Here is a 19003-nt window from a genome sequence, read left to right as displayed (position 1 = left end):
AAATGAAGATCCTGAAGTTTCCAATAGGTAAATCTTAGGAGTGTGCTGATAATGGGAGGTTTTGTAATTTTTTAAAAGAGATTCCTAGTATGTGAGGGATAGTCATCCATTTGAAACGAATGAGTTTTAGACATTTCTGAGGTGATATTTGCACAAGAGAGTTTCTTAAGGTCAGTTTTAGAACCTTTGAGTCTAGACTCAACCTATTTAGTCATCCTCATTAAGGAACAGGGTTGTCCACTGAATGTTATCTAATGCAGTGAAGAGTGGGAAATAACATTTTTAGGAAACGGTTTTGCTCTTGAAATATTTGTTTTTGTTTTGTAAAAGTCAAATTTAAACACTATCTGTATGTATTATAAAGAGGAAAGTAAATTCGAACCCCATTTCTGAGAGAAAACCACAGTGGAAAAGAATTTTGAATCATATTGTGTCATATGTGATTGTGTAGAAATTGTAACCTTCTCAAGTCATCTGGGCTGAAGCCTGTTCTTCCCAGCACAGGAAAGGAATGGAATTGGAGTTGGTTGGTTTTTGTTTTGTTTCGTTTTGTTTTACTATGTTTTAGAAGAGAGAAGTAGTGATGTAGTTTATCCAAAAATCATTCATACTGGACTTTAGAATTAGTATTAGGATATTTACTTACGAATGCAAGTGTGCCGGCTGGGACATCTCACCACTCGTAATAAAAGCATCTGACAGTGAGAACTTGACTCAGCTGGAGCTTGGAGCCATCTGGCTTCATCATCGTGATTTCCACACCCACCGCGGTGTGCATCACCTCTGACAAAGTCACAGCTTTTATGTAAAGGAGGTAGTGAGTGTTTTGTTATTTGGGGAGCTGTTAGAGTATATAGGGGTCTACTGGACTGTAGACATTCTGAGATGTAAGATTTAGTCATTGCTGAGGACTCGTCATTTCCGTGAACTTCAGCTGTTTCTCCTCCAGCCTGGTGTTTCATGCTGTAAAGCTTGTGCCTGTGGGGTTATTCTTTGTGAAGAAATACCACAAAATAAAGCCAGCGTGGAAAGCAGGTGATGAAAATCGTACCAAAGTGATGGTTTTTAGGCAGAAAATAGAAGTTGTAGGTCATTTAAGAATGTTGAATGTGGCGGAAGTTTAACAAACCTATGGACCTGAACAAGTCTACCATCCATTGTAACAGAAACAACAACAAAAAGTTAGTGAAACTGTTTTGGTGATTTTTCTGGCCGAGGGAAACAATTGCTCATCAAATGAGAAAGAAAACTCGAGAATATTGAAAAGGCTCTTAACGTATGGTCTGAAGTTATGCACAGGAAAAAATGAGACTGTCATTTCTGGGATGTAACAGATGGTGAAGACAGTGAGCTGACAAGAGATGGTTGATTTGGTGAACTTTTTCAAATGTGTTTTCTTTGCCAAATAAGAAGTTAATAAGGGGAAGCCACACCAGCTAACCATATATTGCTCCTGGAACTGAGCTGAAGGAACTCATAGAGCAGGGAAGTTGTGGTGTCTGTGAATGCAAGATAATAATGAAACCCACATTTAAAAAAAAACCTTCTCTAAATACACATCCCAAGAAGAAATGTGAGCATCAGATATTCAGACAACTAAGAAGTAATTTTGATGATGGAATGGAGGGAACTTTACAGATGCCTCAGAAATGAATCTTGTTCCTTGTGAGGACAGGAAATGAAGAAAGGAAGGAAAAATAAAAAAAGGCAGCACCTGCTGGCTATTTCATTCCCAGTTGCCTCTCTCATCTTCTCCCCAACTTGATTCACTTGCTTCTTTGGTCAAGGTGAATGAATCAACCAAATGCTGATGATCCATGGGGTCAAAAAGACATTAATCTAACACTGTAATTCAGTTGGTCTCAAATTATGATGCTCAGACCTGAGCTTGAGCAAATCTCTGGCTCCACCCAGAATTACTGAATCAGAACTGCTGGGTGGTGGAGCCCGGTGGTCTGTATTTAGCAAGACTTCCAGGTGATTTTGGTGCATGCTTAAGTTTGAGGCACTCTGCTGTAACTTATCTCTATTCAGTATCTCCTTTAAGCATTTTAATTTATTGCAGTTTGCTATATATTACGCACAATGTCCAGTCATACTAATCATCTGGTATTACCTTGATTCTTCAGATTTGTTCAGTTCATGGCTAATTTTACTGTGGTTTATATTAGTTATATTAGCAATAGTTTTATTGCTAAAACTATTAGCAATAGTATATTGCTTTGGATTTTTTCCCCCCTTTTCGATTACTTTGCCCACCTGTTTTTACAAAATCTGTAAGAGTATGAAGGAGTAGCCCACATTTTCCAAGTACTGTTTTAATGACTATTATAAGGGAAATTATAAGCTCTAGTGGTATTCAAGAATTTAGAGATTAGAAAAAGGGCTGACATATCTCAAGGATAAGAGTCTACAGTAATTTGGGAGATATAAATAAACCTAATCAAGTTGAGTAGCTGTCAATAAGAAGCAAGATTTACTGGGCAGTTGACTTTATATATTTTGATCTGATGAATAAATTAACCCTCCACAAATCTATTTAGCAGCTGGTTGTCATTTCCATTAGCTAAATGCAACTAGTCTTAAATTGGTTTCAAAGCCCCTGCCAGCACGCCTTGCTGAGTTTACCCAGCCTTTCAGCGCTGAGACAAAACTCCCAGGTGCCCAGTTCAGTGCTCAGGTCTGTAGACCTTGTTATGGGGTCATTTAAATCCTTCTGCCAGCTCTTGAAATGACCCCAGGCAAGTAATTTAATTCAGTCCTTCTGTCACTGGAGGTAGTCAAGGGGATTTAAGGATTTATATGCAATAAGAAACATGCTTTAGAGTTTTATCAGCCTAAGCTCTAACGGTAGAGGAGGTGAGGTGAGAGTTGAGTATTTTCACTCATTCCTAACAGTTTTCAGCTCCAAGGACTTGGTAAATGTTTTCATTAACTTCTGTGTAGTGATTGAACTTTCTTAGGTATTGACGCCATATCATCATGAATATTTTCATTCTCTACAGGTTTGAAAATCGTGGTTGTTTAATGTGCTGTTCTTATTCTTGCTTTTGACTTTTTCTGGTTACAGTAGACCTTCCCCAGCTTATACAAAGCCCTGTAAATACTTTTATAGATTATTTTAGGGAAATGTAGATTATTAATGTTTTACTATGTTTGGGTAAATGGAAGCAAGGGAAACCAACATAGTAGAGTTGTTTTAGTTATTGCCCCCAAAACTTAGTGGCTTAATACACCACACACTTATTATCTTACAGTTTCTGTAAGTCGGGAACTCGGGAGTGGCTTAGATGGGTGGTCGCGCCTGGAGACTGTCACGATGGTTTGCAGTCAGGATGGACCAGGGCCTGCAGGCCGTGCGTCACATACACCCTGCTCACGTGGCTGCTGAAAAGAGGCCTCAGTTCCATGCTGGCTATTTGCAGAAACATTCAGTTCCTCCCCTTGTGGGCCTTTTCATAGACTTTCCAGAGCGTCCTCATCTCCTGGCAGCTAGCTTCCCCAGAGGGAGTGATCCTAGATGGAGCAAGGAGGAAGCCATATGCTTTTTCCCATGTGGTTTTCGAAGTCCCAAGCCCATCAAATCTGCCACATTCTATTTGTTAGAAGCAAGTCACTAAGTATAGTCCACATGTGAGAGTAGTGGAATTAGGCTCCACCTTTTGAAGAGAAGATATTAAAGGAATTTGTGGACTTGTTTTTTAAACTATTGCAGTGATAAGACACTAGGATATATTTAGCAAAGACATTGGCAGCAACCAAAATTGTACTTATTTCTATGTTTTTCTTTCAATGGTCTTCTAGTTAAAACAGGTGTTTCTGTTACTATGTATATATTTCTGAACATTCTCATCATCTCCAAAATTGTAAATTAAAAGTAAAAGGGTTTATGAGAAGATGGAGTTGGGGAAGGGCAGGACTCTAGCTGCGTGCATCTTTCTAACCAAAATACTAACAAAATAATAATGGGCCCCTCAGGAGACAACCTGAACAGCCTTGGCAAGCCCTGTAGTGTGGCTGGAAGTTGGTCTGCCTTAGGGAATACTAAAAATGCCCAGTAAAAGCGGAGTGGAAATGCTGGCTTATGAGCATCGAGACAGTGCCTTTGCTATGAGCTTTTTCCTTTTTTATGAAAGTTACTATTCTACTCCCATTATTCTGGCTTCCCTTGCCTGGAATAAATCCTAATGAACCAACACACTGTGTAGTATATGATAACAGACTATAGTTTCCCTTAAATACATAAATACTTCTCCTCTAATCATGTTGATTCATTTATGTAATAACATTTTCTACTGATATGACGGAAGTAGACTTCAATTTCAAAAGCTACTGGTCAAAATTCTAAGTTAGTGACATTCAAATTAGTGTTTTTTTTTTCTTGCTGTATTCTTTTCCTCCTCCAAAGGTAAAATTCTCTCATTTGGGGGAATGACATTTAAGTGTAGACTTTAAAATACAGAAGAGAAGAAAAAAGAAATGAACAAAACCCAGACTCTTATTTTAAAAGATGGAGGGCTTTGTCTAAGCACCTCAACAATCCCTGTTCTTTGATGCAGACCCGTGTTTGTGTCGGGCTTGTTAACACACAGATTGCTGGGCGGCAACACCTGAGGTTCTGAGTCGTAGCTCATGGGCAAACCTAAGAATGGGCATTTCTATAGTAAGCTTCCAGGTGACACTGCTCCTAGAGGCCCTGGGACCACAGAGAACCACCGTGTTCAAAGCAGTTGTTAAAATAATCCTCCCTGTTCCTCCTTGTGTCAGCAAAGAAGGCAGTTTTATTTAGAATTCTGTCAGGCTTTTTCCATCAGAGTATCTCTATCCAGTTATCTTAGTTATATGTTAAGCATGAGGTGCTCGTGTGTGTGGTAGAATTAGAGAGATTAATGAACTGTGCATTCTTGTTCTATTTACATTTATTTTTGAAAGGTAGCGACACCCAACTTAACCAGAAGCGAATTGTTCAGAAGCCTGAACTCCTTAGATTAATATTCACAAATACGTATGTCAAGAAGAACCTCTGAATGGAGGGAAAGACTTAAACACTTTAGTGCTTTACTTTGGAAAAGGGTAGAGAGCTAACTTTAGGACTGTTGTTTTTAGGATTGAAAGTAAAGTAAGGCAGCAAATTAGAAGTTGCTTATGTACTCATCACAGTCAGTAATTGGAAAAGAAGAGCAGAACTATGTTAATACTGAAGTTTGCAGCTGTTTTTGGTCAAGGGCAGGTAGTTCTTCCAGGCCACTGGTCCGACAGAGCTTCTCTGAATTTCTGAATGTAGTAATACTTTGAAAGAAAAAAAAATAAGCGAACGGTATATACTAGAAAGAATTACATTTAAAAATATGGCACTTGGTTCCAGCCAAGATGGAGTAACAGACACTGCATTGACTCTCACCCCAAACAACTGAAAGTCAGATGCAATGTGGGAAACATCTTTCAGACATTCAGCACCAGGGAGCACAGGACACGGAAGCCCACAACAAATGCACTCCTGAAGAGAGGGGAGAACACATCAGAAGAACCCTACAAGTGTACCCGCTGACTGATGGAGCGAGTTCCAGGCCTCAGCTGCAGAGAGGAAGAACCCAGACAGAGCCTGCCATTCACCCTAAGTTCAGGGGATCGAGCGGCCAGTCCCCTGAGGCGACGCAGCTGAAGTTTACAGAGCAAAGTGCTGGAGAGAAAAGAGCTGCTCAGAGAGACAGGGTTCTGGAACCACCAAGGAGTCAGCAGTGAGCCTTCAGCTGAGTAATCATGCGTGTGTGTGTGAGGAGACTGCCCACGGCCGGGGAAGAAACCCACAGACAAGCGAGAGGGAGCAAACCCTGAAGCTCACACAGGATCAGGAACGGTACATGTTCCTGCCAGTCAGAGCAGGAAATCTTGTAATTTATAGGGTATCAGAGTACTCAGCAGAGTATTGCTTGCTAATACTGCTAGTATTAGCTCAAGGCTTAAGGCTGCTCTGGTTCTTATATGAAAAATCTTAGAAAACAAGCTTCATAAGAAAACTCTTTCCAACTGACTTAACTGTGTCTCAGAACAGCTCCATAATATTTATAGAAATATAAACACATCCAGCACTCAACAACAGAAACTTCATAATGACTGGTATCCAAACAAAAATTACTAGGTATGCGAAGAAGGAGGAAAATAAGATCCACAATGAGGAAACTCAATGAAACGAAACTGACACAGAAATGATACCCAGGATAGAATTTGTTGACACGGACATTTAAGCAACTGTTATAGTTATGTTTCATATATTCATGATGGTAAAAGAAAGCATGAACATATTAAGGAGAGATACGGAAGATACATACTTATGCATGTGTGCATATTTATGTACATGAGTGTGTGTGTACGTGTGCTTCTAGAGATGAAAAGTGCACTGCATGGAATTAACGATAGATTAAACTCGTTAAAATAAAAGATTTGTGAACCTAAAACCACAATATACAGAATTTGTGGACTGCAACTAAAGTAGTGCTTGGAAGGAAGATCATATAACACTTAGATGCCTACATTAAGAAAACAGAAAAGCTTCAAATCAGTGACTTCAGTTTCCACCTTGCAAAAGTAGAAAAATAAACATAACTCTCAAAATTAGTAAAAGAAGTACTAATGATAAGAACAGAAATAAACGAAACCATAAGCATAAAAACAATTTAATAGAGAATAAGACCAAAAGCTGGGTATTTTTTTGTTTGTTTTGTTTTAAAGATTTTATTGGGGAAGGGGAACAGGACTTTATTGGGGAACAATGTGTACTTCCAGGACTTTTTTCCAAGTCAAGTTGTCCTTTCAATCTTGGCTGTGAAGGGTGCAGCTCAGCTCCAGGTCCAGTTGCTTTTGCTAGTTGCAGGGGGCACAGCCCACCATTCCTTGCGGAAGTCGAACAGGTAATCTTGTGGTTGAGAGGCAACCTTGTGGCACTCCAACCAACTGAGCCATCCGGGAGGCAGCTCAGCTCAAGCTGCCGTGTTCAATCTTAGTTGCAGGAGCCGGAGCCCACCATCCCTTGTGGATCTCGAGGAGTTGAACCGGCAACCTTGTGGTTGAGAGCCCATTGGCCCATGTGGGAATTGAACCGGCAGCCTTCGGAGTTAGGAGCATGGAGCTCTAACCACCTGAGCCACCGGGCCGGCCCCTAAAAGTTGGTTTTTTGAGAGCTTAATAAAGTTGGTAATTCTCTAACCAGACTGACCAAGAAAAGGTGGCAGAATCAAGTTATGAATATCAGGAATGAGAGAGGTGACACCACTATAGATTCTATAGCTATTAAAAGGACAATAGGAAAATACTGTGAACAACTTTATGCCAACCGTATGCCGACTGTATGACAACTTAAATGAAATGCGCAAACTTCTTGAAAGTCAAACTACCAAAGCTTACTCAAGAAGAAATAGATAATGGAGTGGCCCTAACTCTAAGAAATTGAAATTATAATTTAAAACCTCCTTCCGCACCACATGTGCGTACACACACACACACACACACACACCAGTACCACCAACAACAAACAGAAAAAAAGAAGACTCCAGGTCCAGATGACTTCACTGGTGAATTCTACCAAATGTTTAAGGAAGAAATAATACCAATTTCAGTCAAACTCTTTCAGAAAAGTAAAGAGGAAAGAATACTTCAACTCAGTCTATGAGACCAGCTTTACCCTGACACCAACGTCAGAAAAGGACAGGAAAAAAGGAAAGTATAATCTGAATTCCCTCATGAATATCAATGTAATAATTATTAACAAAATGTTAGCAAATTGAATCCAGCGTATATAAAAATGCTACTATATCATGACCAAGTGCAATTTATCCTGGGACTGCTAGACTAGTTTAACATTTAAGAAGCAATTGAATTTATTGTGATCATCTCAATAGATGATGGAAGTAGTGGTTTGAATAATTTCAGTGTCCCTTTCTGATTAAGAAAATAGTTTAGCAAGGAAGAAGGGAACTTCCTCAGCTTGATAAAAGGCATCTATGAAAAACACAGTTAATAGTGTTTTTAATGGTGAAAAACCTGAATGCTAACCCCCTCAGAGCAGCTAAAGGAAAGGATGTCTGCTTTTCTTCTATTCAATATTGTATGGAAGGTTCTAGCTAGTGAAGTGAAGCAAGAAACAAAGTGTACCCAGATTGCAATGGAAGAAGTAAAACAGTCATTCTTCACAGAGGAGGACTCATGCTACCTGATGTCAAGACTAATTATAGATTCAGTAATCAAGATAGTTTAGTATTATTTGAATATAGACAAATAGATGAATGGAACAGGAATAATCAAGAAATTGACCCACGCAACTATGGTCAATATTGAGTTTTGCACTTAAAGCACTTCAGTGGGAATGGGTAATCCTTTCAATAAATGGTTCTGGAATAATTTAGATAGCCATTTGTCAAAAAATAAAAACAACTCCTGAACCTCTACTTATTTTTTGCTATGTGTAAAAATTAACTTGATACTCATCACAAACCCAAATGTAAGGATTAAAACTATAAAATTTCTAGAGGAAAACGTAGAAAATCTTAGTGACGTTGAATATATCAGAGTTCTTAAACATAACACAAAAGGCATTGATTATAAAAGATAAATCAAGTAATTGGACTTTATAAGACTGAAATTTTGCTTTCCCAAAGTACTGTCAATAAAATGAAAAAGCAAGTCCAACTGGGGGGAAATATTTGCAAGTCATATATCTGACAAAAGACTTGTATTCCAATAAAAAAACCACACTTGTATTTAGAATATATGAGGAGCTCAATCCAATGAAAACTGGACAAAAGGTTTGAGTTATTCACCTCAGCAAAGAAGGTTACGAGGATGGCAGATAAACTATTGAGAAGATCACCAGCATCATTCGTCATTGAGGAAGGTAAATTAAATCTAAAATGAGATACCACCACATGTGCTCTAGGACGACTAAACGTGTAGACGAGGCGTTAGAGCAACTGGAACTCCTGCACGGGTGATGGGTGTGAAATGGCACAACTCAGCCATTCCAGTCCCATGTGTTTACCCAAGAGAAGTGAAAGTGTATGCCCACCCGTGAACGTGTCCACCAGTCAGCTGAAATAGGCAAAAAAATGGGAAGCAATCCAAATGCCCATCAGCAGCGGAATTGTTAAACTGTGGTGTATTCATAAAAAAGAATAGTGCTCAGCAATAAAAAAAAAAAGAGAGCTAGCGAACTCTTGGCACACTAAATAACATTGACAAAAAGTGATGAAAAGCAGATTAGCAGTTGCCTGTATGGGAGTCATAGGTGGGGGTGGAGGGAGAGGGAGAGGTCACGGTGGGCACCAGGAAACTGATGGCAGTGGTCATTGTGGGTGTGCGACAAATGAAATGACCATGTGCCAAGTGAGGAAGCGAGAGAAAGCGTGTTTTCAATCACCTCTGTTGTGGTCAGGTCTCTGCCCCAGCTCGAATATGCTTTTGTTGTCTGTCTTTCCTCCTGGATCATGTAAGAAGCACCTTAAATTTAGGGTATTGGAGGAATAGTTCTAAAATAAAAGTTATCACAACTGATCCAAATTTAAATTGGCAAGCATTGGTTACTTTGGTGTCAATATTTATTAGAGCATAGGATAACTGGAATTCCTCTGAATAGAGAAGTTTGAGAATTGACAGGGGAGCTAAAATAATTCCTGATGTCCTAGAAGAAGGAAGTGGAACCTAAAGGAGTGGGCAGCTCAGTGATTGTCCAGGTGTCCCATCCATCTCCATATTCCCCAGAGCCCAGTTGGTACCCCGCCTGAGCCCCCAGAGTGCTAAGGGTGTGTCTGATCTGGACACCCACGGAGGGGGCGACTAGGGTATTGAAATTCAGTCAGAACAAAACAAGAGGGATTTGGTTCACACTGGGATGTTCCGGGCTTTCCAAGGACAGACTGATCTATCTTACCAGTAGGTTCCAGGACTATTCGGGCCTCGGGAATTTTTCTGACTAGGGAATAAAAAGCCTGTCTGTTGATGTCTCCCTCCTTTTCTCTAATTTATCCCTTATGACCTCAGTCCACTCTTATCTGGTGATTTGCTCTGGGGCTTTCAATAGGATTTTTGTGGATTTGGAAACTTGAAGGGCTGTTCCTTATGTAGCCCGGTTGTCTCTTTCTTGAGTCTCTAATTACAATGTGACAGGTTAACAAGTATCCTTGAAGCTGATCTCTGATGTGGCTGAATAAAATCCCTGGGTTTGTGTGTGTGTGTGTGTGTGTACGTATTTGTGTGTGTGTGCGCGCGTGCGTGCGCGAGCGCGCACAGTTAGATTAAAACCCTTGTTAGAGAATGTTAGTTACTATAGTCATGGAAACTGGATTTTGGAAATCCAATTGCCTGTTGTCCATTGTTTAGTCTTGCACTCGCCTTTCATTTTTCCTCTGACTCTCTTCTTCTCTCCCCCTTCTTCTCTACAGGAAGAGCATCTGTCATTTAGAAAGGAGCTCTTGGGCTGGCAGCGTGGGCATCTTTCTCTCGCTGTAAATAGATGTGTGCAGAATGGGACAAGGAGTGAGTGTGGTCCGATCCGTCCCTGGCAGCCTTTGGCAGGTCACATCCATTGGGGCGTCTCCTCGGCGTTGCAGGAGCATTGGCGTCTGGTGGACAGGCACTCAGTGGAGCTCTCAGGGAGAGTGCTGGCTGTGTTGTTACTCCCGTGTTTCCCCGAAAATAAGACCAGGTCTTATATTAAGTTTTGCTCCAAAAGACGCATTAGGGCTTATGTTCAGGGGATGTCCTCCTGAAAAATCATGCTAGGGCTTATTTTCGGGGAAACACAGTAGCTGGGTGCCAGGTTCTACTAGTTGAACCACTGTGACACTTCATTGTGGCCCATCCCCAGCAAAATTATGTGGTGTGTAGTATTCATTTTATAAAACACTGATACACTGGGAGAAAGAGGAAGTGAAATTCTCACCTGCTGGTTTTGTTATTTGCTGACATTTCTGCCCAGAGGTATGTATTAGGATTCATTTTTTGGATCTTCCAGAGATCTATTTTTGGTGCTGCTGCTCTTCCTGTTTCCTTCTCTAGTAGGTATTAGACATCTACCAAAAGTGCTTGATATTTATGTTAATTTTATTATTCATAAGAATGTAATTTCTCTTGAATCTCTCTCTTCTGCCCTTGGCAACTAGGCAAACTTCTAAATAAATACAAGATAACATTTCTGGCTTGAGTCCTGTTTGAGGACAGGTGTCCCTCAGCAACTTTTTTCTGAGCATGGGCTTCAGTACGCTTTGATAATGTATATACAGTGTCTAGAACTGGGAAGTATTTTTCTCGTTGTTGATATAACTGTCACATGTTCATCACAGTAGTTCTTCCACCCAGTTGGTAGGACTTGTCTGAATGTCATTCTGCCAAATTCATGTCTAGCTTGAAAATGGAGACTTTTCAGATCTTTCTCAGCTCTCTCTTTATCACCGAGTCTCAGTGTGTGTGTCTGTGTGTATGTATATCTGTGTGTGTGCGTGTGTGTCTGTGTGTGTGTTTGTGTGTGTCTGTGTGTGTGCGTGTGTCTGTGTGTGTGCGTGTGTGTCTGCGTGTGTCTGTGTGTCTGCGTGTGTCTGTGTTTGTGTGTCTGTGGGCGCATGTGTGTCTGTGTGTCTGTGTGTCTCAGTGTGTGTGTGAGAGGCCTCCACAAGTCATAAGTACCACAGGACAACATCCTTCATAGATTGGTGTTAAGTTTATCTTTGAAGATTTACCTATGGTTACAGAGTAATATTTTCTTATTAGAAAAGTTATTCATCTGTTAATTGTCTCCTAATAGTAAATTACATTGAGTATCTTTAGGGGGAAGAAGAGCAGCTTTTAGTGCCATGAAAACTATTAGTTTCATTAAATGCTAGATCTTGAATGTTATCCTATCTGTAGTATTTTCCTCTTAGTGTATTTAAATTAATTCTAGCCATTCATAAAAATCTTGTCATCTCTTTTATAAACGTAAAATTAAGCTGTGAAGGATATAGAAAATAAAACTTGGGTTACAACAGGGGAGTTAAAATGGTCTTTCCCTAGGTTTTAAGGAAAAAGCTCTTCTTCACTTAATATTAAAATGTACATGTGGAATAGATATGGTAGTTCTTACCATAATTGCATAACTACAGGTTTCAGATTCTCTCAATTATAAATTAGATTGTTTACCTATGTCCAAGTAATTTATCTGGTATGCCAATGAGTAGTACAAGGCTCATTTCTTCAAGTCTGAAATGTTTGCTTGCTTTTGTTTCAGGAAAACCTCACAGCACGGGTAGCTCTGAACGGATTCAGCTCTCAGGAATGTATAACGTCCGTAAAGGCAAAATGCAGTTGCCAGTGAACCGCTGGACCAGACGCCAAGTCATCCTGTGTGGCACCTGCCTAATAGTATCGTCTGTGAAAGACAGCTTGACTGGGAAGATGCACGTTCTGCCACTGATTGGTGGGAAAGTAAGTTTAAAAGAAATGAAATTCCAACAGATTTCCCAGCATCTGAAGGAGCTTACTTTGAGCCATTTCTGTAATGATGGCTAGATGGTTTCTGACTCATCTAAGGTCTTACTCAGTTCTGTTGTACTCCACCACTGGGCATTATTGGTTGGTGGAGTTGCAGAAAATAGCAATGCCATTGGCTCGCGTGAGGCCCTGGTAATCCTCGCTTCATTTACCTACAGGACTGAAAATAGAGCAACTAGAATACCAGTGTTGTATTTTAGGCTACAGATGATAAGTTATTCCTTATGAGCAGACGTTTTTTGATATCTCAGGCATATATTTTGTAGTATAATATAGTGATCCTTAAGTTCATGACCACTCAAGCCTGCTAATTGAAGGGTAGCCTTCTCTAGCATGGACCTCGGATCCCACTTTGCCATGCGTCTCTGTTTATTTGTGTTCGGTGACCAGTGGGGTTAGCATTTTTAGTTTATCACTATAGCTAGTCATGGATTTTGAACCTGCAATGTCATTCATTTTGGAGAAAATCTGTGGTACAAGTGATAGGTATAGCTGGCATTTACTGACTGCTTTTATTTGGGCAGGTTAATTATTTTATTCCTATCATGTGTAAAATAGAACCAGATTGCTTGGGAAAATATTACATTCTTTTTTTTTCCTTTTTTTTTTTTTTGGCCAGATTTATTTATAAACTCCAAGCGTTGGTAGGTGTATCATTATCATAATTCTATGTCAGTATTTCCTGAAATTTTAAATGATATGATAATCTGTTAATAAACAAGGCAGATTTGGATGAAGAAATGGGTGTTTGGAAATTGGGCGCCTATTAAAGAAATATTTTCTTTACCATTTTCCCCCCTGAATGGGCATAGGAAAGAAGGCAGGATGTGGAAAAAGGATATAAAGAAAGGAAAAATAATAAAACAACTTTTGTTGAAGTGAACTTTTTTTATCTTGGCAAATATTTGATCTGCTGGTTCCAGGGATTAGCAATGAAGCAGGTGCAGTAATAGATTGTCATTGCTGCTTAACTTTTGTCTGAGCATTGAAGAATTAGTTATATTTTATTACTAAAGAGTTTGTCCTTTGGATGGATTACTGAAAATTTAGTCAATGTTATTACTCCCATAGGTCATCATTAAAAATGCATACTTAATGTTTGATGCCCCGTTAGGGCAACACTCTGTTTCTTCTCTGATGTTAGGGATTTGCACAGGCAAATTTAATATACCTATTTATTAAATATCCTCTGTGGAGAAGCCACTTTGCTTGGCATCCCAGAAATACCAAGATGGCTAAGTCACTACCCCTGCCTTGGAATAGTTTACAATTTACTATCCAGAGATGAAAGATGGACACAGCAATATCTGCTCTAAGACAGGCGCCAAAAGTAGTGGGGAGGAGTAGTGGAAGGAGATACTAGTACATTTTGTGGGGAGAATCGGGGAATTTTGTGGTGAAGGAGGTAGCAGTTATGGTAGAACTGGCAGGTGAGAAATCTCTTGACACGGGCAGGTCAGAAGGGTTATGATGCTCAGAGCCGCAGAGGCGGGAAAGCAGTGGGCTGTTCAGATGAGCTCAGAAGATCCCGTTGTAATTAGCGTTTTCACTCAGAGCTGTACACTTGTCCTGATTCCCAGGCCTGTATTATTGGAATGTCCTTCTACCATGGAGTGATTCGAAAGCTAATAGCTTTCTTCACTCACAGGCAAACCTTGTAAAACCTGTTTTGCACTATGCCTTTAAAAATAATTGAGTATGTTGAGAAATTGCCTTTTAAAACCTGTTGACCAAGTTAGGAAAAAATAATTCACTCTTTGCACTCTGAGTTTTCATTAATCTCTATCTGTTCCTTTTTTCGTTCTATTGTTAAAGGAAAATGGAAGGGTTTTTGAATTTTATTTTTAAAATTTTTATAAAGAAGAGCTATAAATGAGGTGTCAGATTGGTCATAACCTAGCTGTAATTGCTATGATGATCAAATTTGACAGGCCACTAGAGCATAGTCATTAGTTTACACTTTCAAATGTAGAATTCCAAATATGAAGTTAAATAAAGCTGTCTTCAAATTTAATTGTTGAAAAAGGTGTTTGTGTAATAGGTAAGTTTTTTCATTGTGCAATTTTATATTTAGTTTGTCCTTTAGAATTTAACAGATTTTTAGATAACTTACTTTAATTAACATTTTATTTAATATTTGTTAAATTGTGATGCATAATAAATTGACTAACTGTTAACCGATTACTACCCAATGTAGGAACGATAGCAATGTCATACCAGTGTCTCTGCTTGTGTTCTCTATGTCTGTCCCTCCTACGGCCTCCCCCACCAGCTGTCCACTGTCTTAGAATGTGTCTGCCATTTTCTTAATTTTCTTAACTAAGTGTTATCATGTAAGTATGTTGTGCTTGGTTTGATCTGAATAAAAATGGTATCGTACTACTGTGTGGTCTTCAGTGAGTGAATATTTTCACACAATATTATTATGTTTCCTAATAAAATTCTATGTCGCTTGCTGTATGTGGTTTTCATTTCTGTATAATGTTCCACTCTGAATGTTATAAATTCCTATAATTTCGTAAGTAGTTTTCTGTTGATGGATATTTGGGTTGCTTCTAGTTTTTTGTTATTATAAATAATGCTGCTGAATAGCCTTATGTTGATATACCTGTAGTATGCAAGTAGTTTTTCTAGGGCAGTAATTCTCTATTAGAGTTTCTGTGCCCGAAGGGAACATTTGGTGGCATGTGGGAGTGTTTTAATTGTCAGATGATTCAACAGACAGCATATCAGTTAATGTAAGTAAAGTTATGCTGTGGTAACACCCTTCCCCCGCGCCCCACCGCAACCCCATCTCAGTGACTTATAACAGTTATTTCTCACTCAGGATACATGTCCATTGTGGATTGATTTCTTTTTTCACCTGATTGTCCAGGGACACAGCCTGATGAAGGCTCTGCTCTCTCCTAACATTTGGAACATGTGGCCTTCCTTTGTTGCTTAGGCAGGGGAAGAAGTAAACTGGAATGTTATTAACTAGCTCCTGTATATTTGGACACAGAAGCGACACCTGCTCATTTGCTACAACTAGTCATATGACCCCACATTAATTGCAAGGGGTCGGGGAAGTGGAGAAGTAGATAGAGTGTATGGGTAACACCAATATCTTTGCTGCCAGGGGACGCTGTTGGCATTGGACATTGTAGGGTAGGGGCTCAGAGAGTAAGAAGTGTTAGACAGTCCTTCAGACGGTACAGTGAAGAACTGTTCGAAATGCCTACAGTGACCTCCCTGATACATACTCAGGAGTGAGTACACTTACGGGCTACAGGGCATAGGCACATGTACTTTTACAAAATGATACAGTTTGTTTTCCAAGATGGTTTTGCACTATTTTATGCTTACATCAGTGTACAAGTGTTCTGGTTTCTCTACATACTCACCAAACTTTATTGAGTTATAATTGACATGCAATAAACTGCACATTTTGATAAGCCTTTGATAGCTGCATACTCCCATGCATGCAGTTTGATAGCTGTATATGCAGCCGTTAAACCATCACTACAATTAAGATAGTGATTGTATCACCGCCCCAAACTTCCCTTGTGTTCCTTTGTGCACCCCTTTCCTTCTACCCTTTTTGTTCTCACTTCTCCCCATCCTCAGGAAACCACTGGCCTGATTTCTGTCCATATAGATTAGTTTAAATGGCATTTAAAAAAAAAATTGTATTTTCTCTGTAGTGTATAGAAATAGTTGATTTTTGAGTATTGATTTTATATCCAGCCACCTTGCTAAATTTTCTTAATTTATTCTAATGTAATGTTTATAGATTCTTTGGAGCTTACTGTCTCGCTAATTGTGTCATATTCAAATAATGACAACATTATTTCTTCCTTAATACATTTCTTTGTCTTATTGTAATGGCCGGGACTCTAGTATGGTATTGAATAGAAACAGTAGATATTTGTCTTATCAGTGATTTTAAAGTGATTGATAGCAACATTGAAGTTTGCTTTAGATGTTTGATAAAGACCCTTTGTCAGTTTAAGGGACTTATTTGTGTTCTGAGTTTGCTGAGTTTTTATCATGAATGAATAGGTGGTGAATGTTATCAAATGCTTTTTCTGCAGCTGTGGGGATGATCATAGGGCTTTTTTCTTTAATCTGTTAATGTGATTAATGATTTTATAGTTCCAATAATGTTAAATCATCTTGCCTTTCCTGAAGTAAATCCAACTGGTTCTTGAGACTTTTTGTTCTAACTGAATTTTGATGCAACATTTCGTTCGAGACAAGTAACCATGATTGACATTGGTCTGTCATTTTCCGTTCTCTTACTTCTCTGATCTGCTTTTGGTTTTACTGGATTTATAGAATAGGTTGGGGGTATTTTTCTTTATTTTTTGTTTGGTGGATGAGTTTGCACAAATTTGCAATGATCTGTTTCTTGTAACTTTGGTAAAACTCACCTATAAAACCATGTGGGCTTGACATTTTCTTGAAAGTTTTTTAAAAAAAATATTCAATTTCTTAAGTGCTTATAATACAATTGAGGCCTTTTGTTTTTTTTCTTGATTTAGTGTTGGTAAAATATATTTTTCTAAAAATTTGCCACAGAAGTAAACTATTTATGATATTCTCTTTTTGATCTCTGCTCATTCTGTTGTCATGGCTCTCTTTTCGTTGTTAACATTATTTATATCTGTCTTCACTTGATAATGATCAATGTCAGTTGATATCCAATTTTGTTAGCCTTTGCAAAGAACCAGTGTTTTGCTTTGTTAATTAATGTTAGTGTTTTCTGTTATATATTTGGTTTTCATTTCATTGATTTCTGCTCATTATTCCCTTCATTCTGTTTTGAGTTTATTCAGTTTTTGGTTTTGGTATTTTTCACCCCCTAAATTCTTGAGATAAATGTTGATCAAATTTTCTGCCTTCTTTTCTAATAGTATTTAAAATGGTAAATTTCCCTCAGTGTATTGCTTTTGTTACATTCCATAAATTTTTACATGTAGTATTTTTTTAATGGTTTAATCCTAAGAATATCTGAATTTCTAGTGTGATTTTTTTTTTATTCGTGAATTGTTTAGAAGTATGCTATTAATTTTCTAAGTATACTTGAATTTTAAATTGAGGTTGCTTTTTTATTGTTGACTTCTAACTTAATTACATTTTGGTTCAAAAAATAGTCTGTGACATTGATCTTTTTGAAAATTTTTTACACTTTCTTTGTGACTTGGTTTGTAGTCATTTTTGTAAATGAAACAGGAGTTTGTGTAATATGCTACTTTATTTACTTATGAGAAATTACTGTGAGTAGAAATTTGATTTGATTATAGCACTGCATTATTAGGACTTGAAAGTTCTCATGGCAGAATTTTATTTTAGGTTAATCTCGATTTCACATTAAGTTTTAAAAAAAACTTTTTTAACGTGCTCGAAGAGCTCTTTAAGAAAAGGTTGTAATTCAGAGTAATACAAAAGTCCCTTAAGTAAAAAAATCCACCTGAAGTAAAACTTCTAAAGTAAAATCTTAAGAAGCTTCCCAACAGGAGGAAGTAGGAACCTCAGCACTCTGTGAGGATATAGAAACGTAAGAAAGTGAGTCTGCCCAGTTTTAAACAGGAAGAAGAGATTTTCACTATTGTGGGGAAATCTAATGAAGATAAAACTCCCCTTTTTTGGTCTCCTTGTAACTCAAATTGGTTGGTAAGACTCAGAAACTTAAACGTATTAAATAATTAGAAAACCTTATATCGTGAGGTTTGCGAATCAATGCAGGCGCACTGACCTAAGTTATAGTTAACGAACAATGTAACTTATTCTGCTTTCTGACTCGTTTTTGTCTCTGTTTGTTTTAATAGGTAGAAGAAGTGAAAAAGCACCAGCACTGTTTAGCATTTAGCTCCTCTGGACCCCAAAGCCAGACTTACTACATTTGTTTTGATACATTCACAGAGTATTTAAGGTGGCTTCGACAAGTCTCTAAGGTAAGCACCCAGGAATTCTGTTGCGCTTCTGGTTGGCTAAAGAGTTGCTTTCTGCTTGAACAGTTCTGAAATACAGTTATATATTCAAAAGTTGTGTGTGTTTTTTTTCAGGTTCTGCCAGTAGGTAGCAATTTTCAGTTTTTTAAGAGTAACTTAAAAATTGTATTTTGTTTGCCAGATTTTGTTTTTATACTCAAAAAAAAAAAATTCAGTGGGTAAACCCGTGTTGCTATCTTAATGTTATAGATACGGAACATGAACTTGAGACTATGTAAGGGACTGGCCCAGGGTAGGACAACCTAAAACCACAAAATACCCAGAGAATTGTCACAAATTTCCCCTCTGTCACTGACTATTTTTTCTTATGAGTCTGCTCTTATGCCATCTGCCTTTTGCTTTTTCAACTTCTGCCTTTCGAATATTTTAATTTCTTTTATCATCTTAATTTTGACCATTTTATAATCCCCTGATTAAGATCACCACGACCCACGAAACAGCGTGTGTGTATTTGTGTGTCTAAAATGGAAACCCGAATTGCATGATAAATAAGATAA

The 19003-nt window shown here is 38.4% G+C and overlaps 1 protein-coding gene across 1 annotated transcript in view; it reads left to right on the top strand.

Annotated features, from left to right (window-relative positions):
* The window catches only part of PHLPP1 (PH domain and leucine rich repeat protein phosphatase 1), a 178887-nt gene that overhangs the window by 67475 nt on the left and 92409 nt on the right, over window positions 1-19003 (top strand). The window contains exons 2-3 of the mRNA XM_081078097.1: window positions 12251-12447; window positions 18324-18449. Of these exons, the coding sequence (XP_080934223.1) occupies window positions 12251-12447; window positions 18324-18449 (323 nt within the window). The remainder of the gene's footprint in view (window positions 1-12250; window positions 12448-18323; window positions 18450-19003) is intronic.

Source organism: Rhinolophus hipposideros, assembly GCF_964194185.1.
Source record: "Rhinolophus hipposideros genome assembly, chromosome: 17".
NCBI classification, from domain to species: Eukaryota; Metazoa; Chordata; class Mammalia; order Chiroptera; family Rhinolophidae; genus Rhinolophus; species Rhinolophus hipposideros.
Note: the sequence above shows the minus strand (reverse complement) of the source record. Positions and strands in the feature narration are given on the sequence as shown.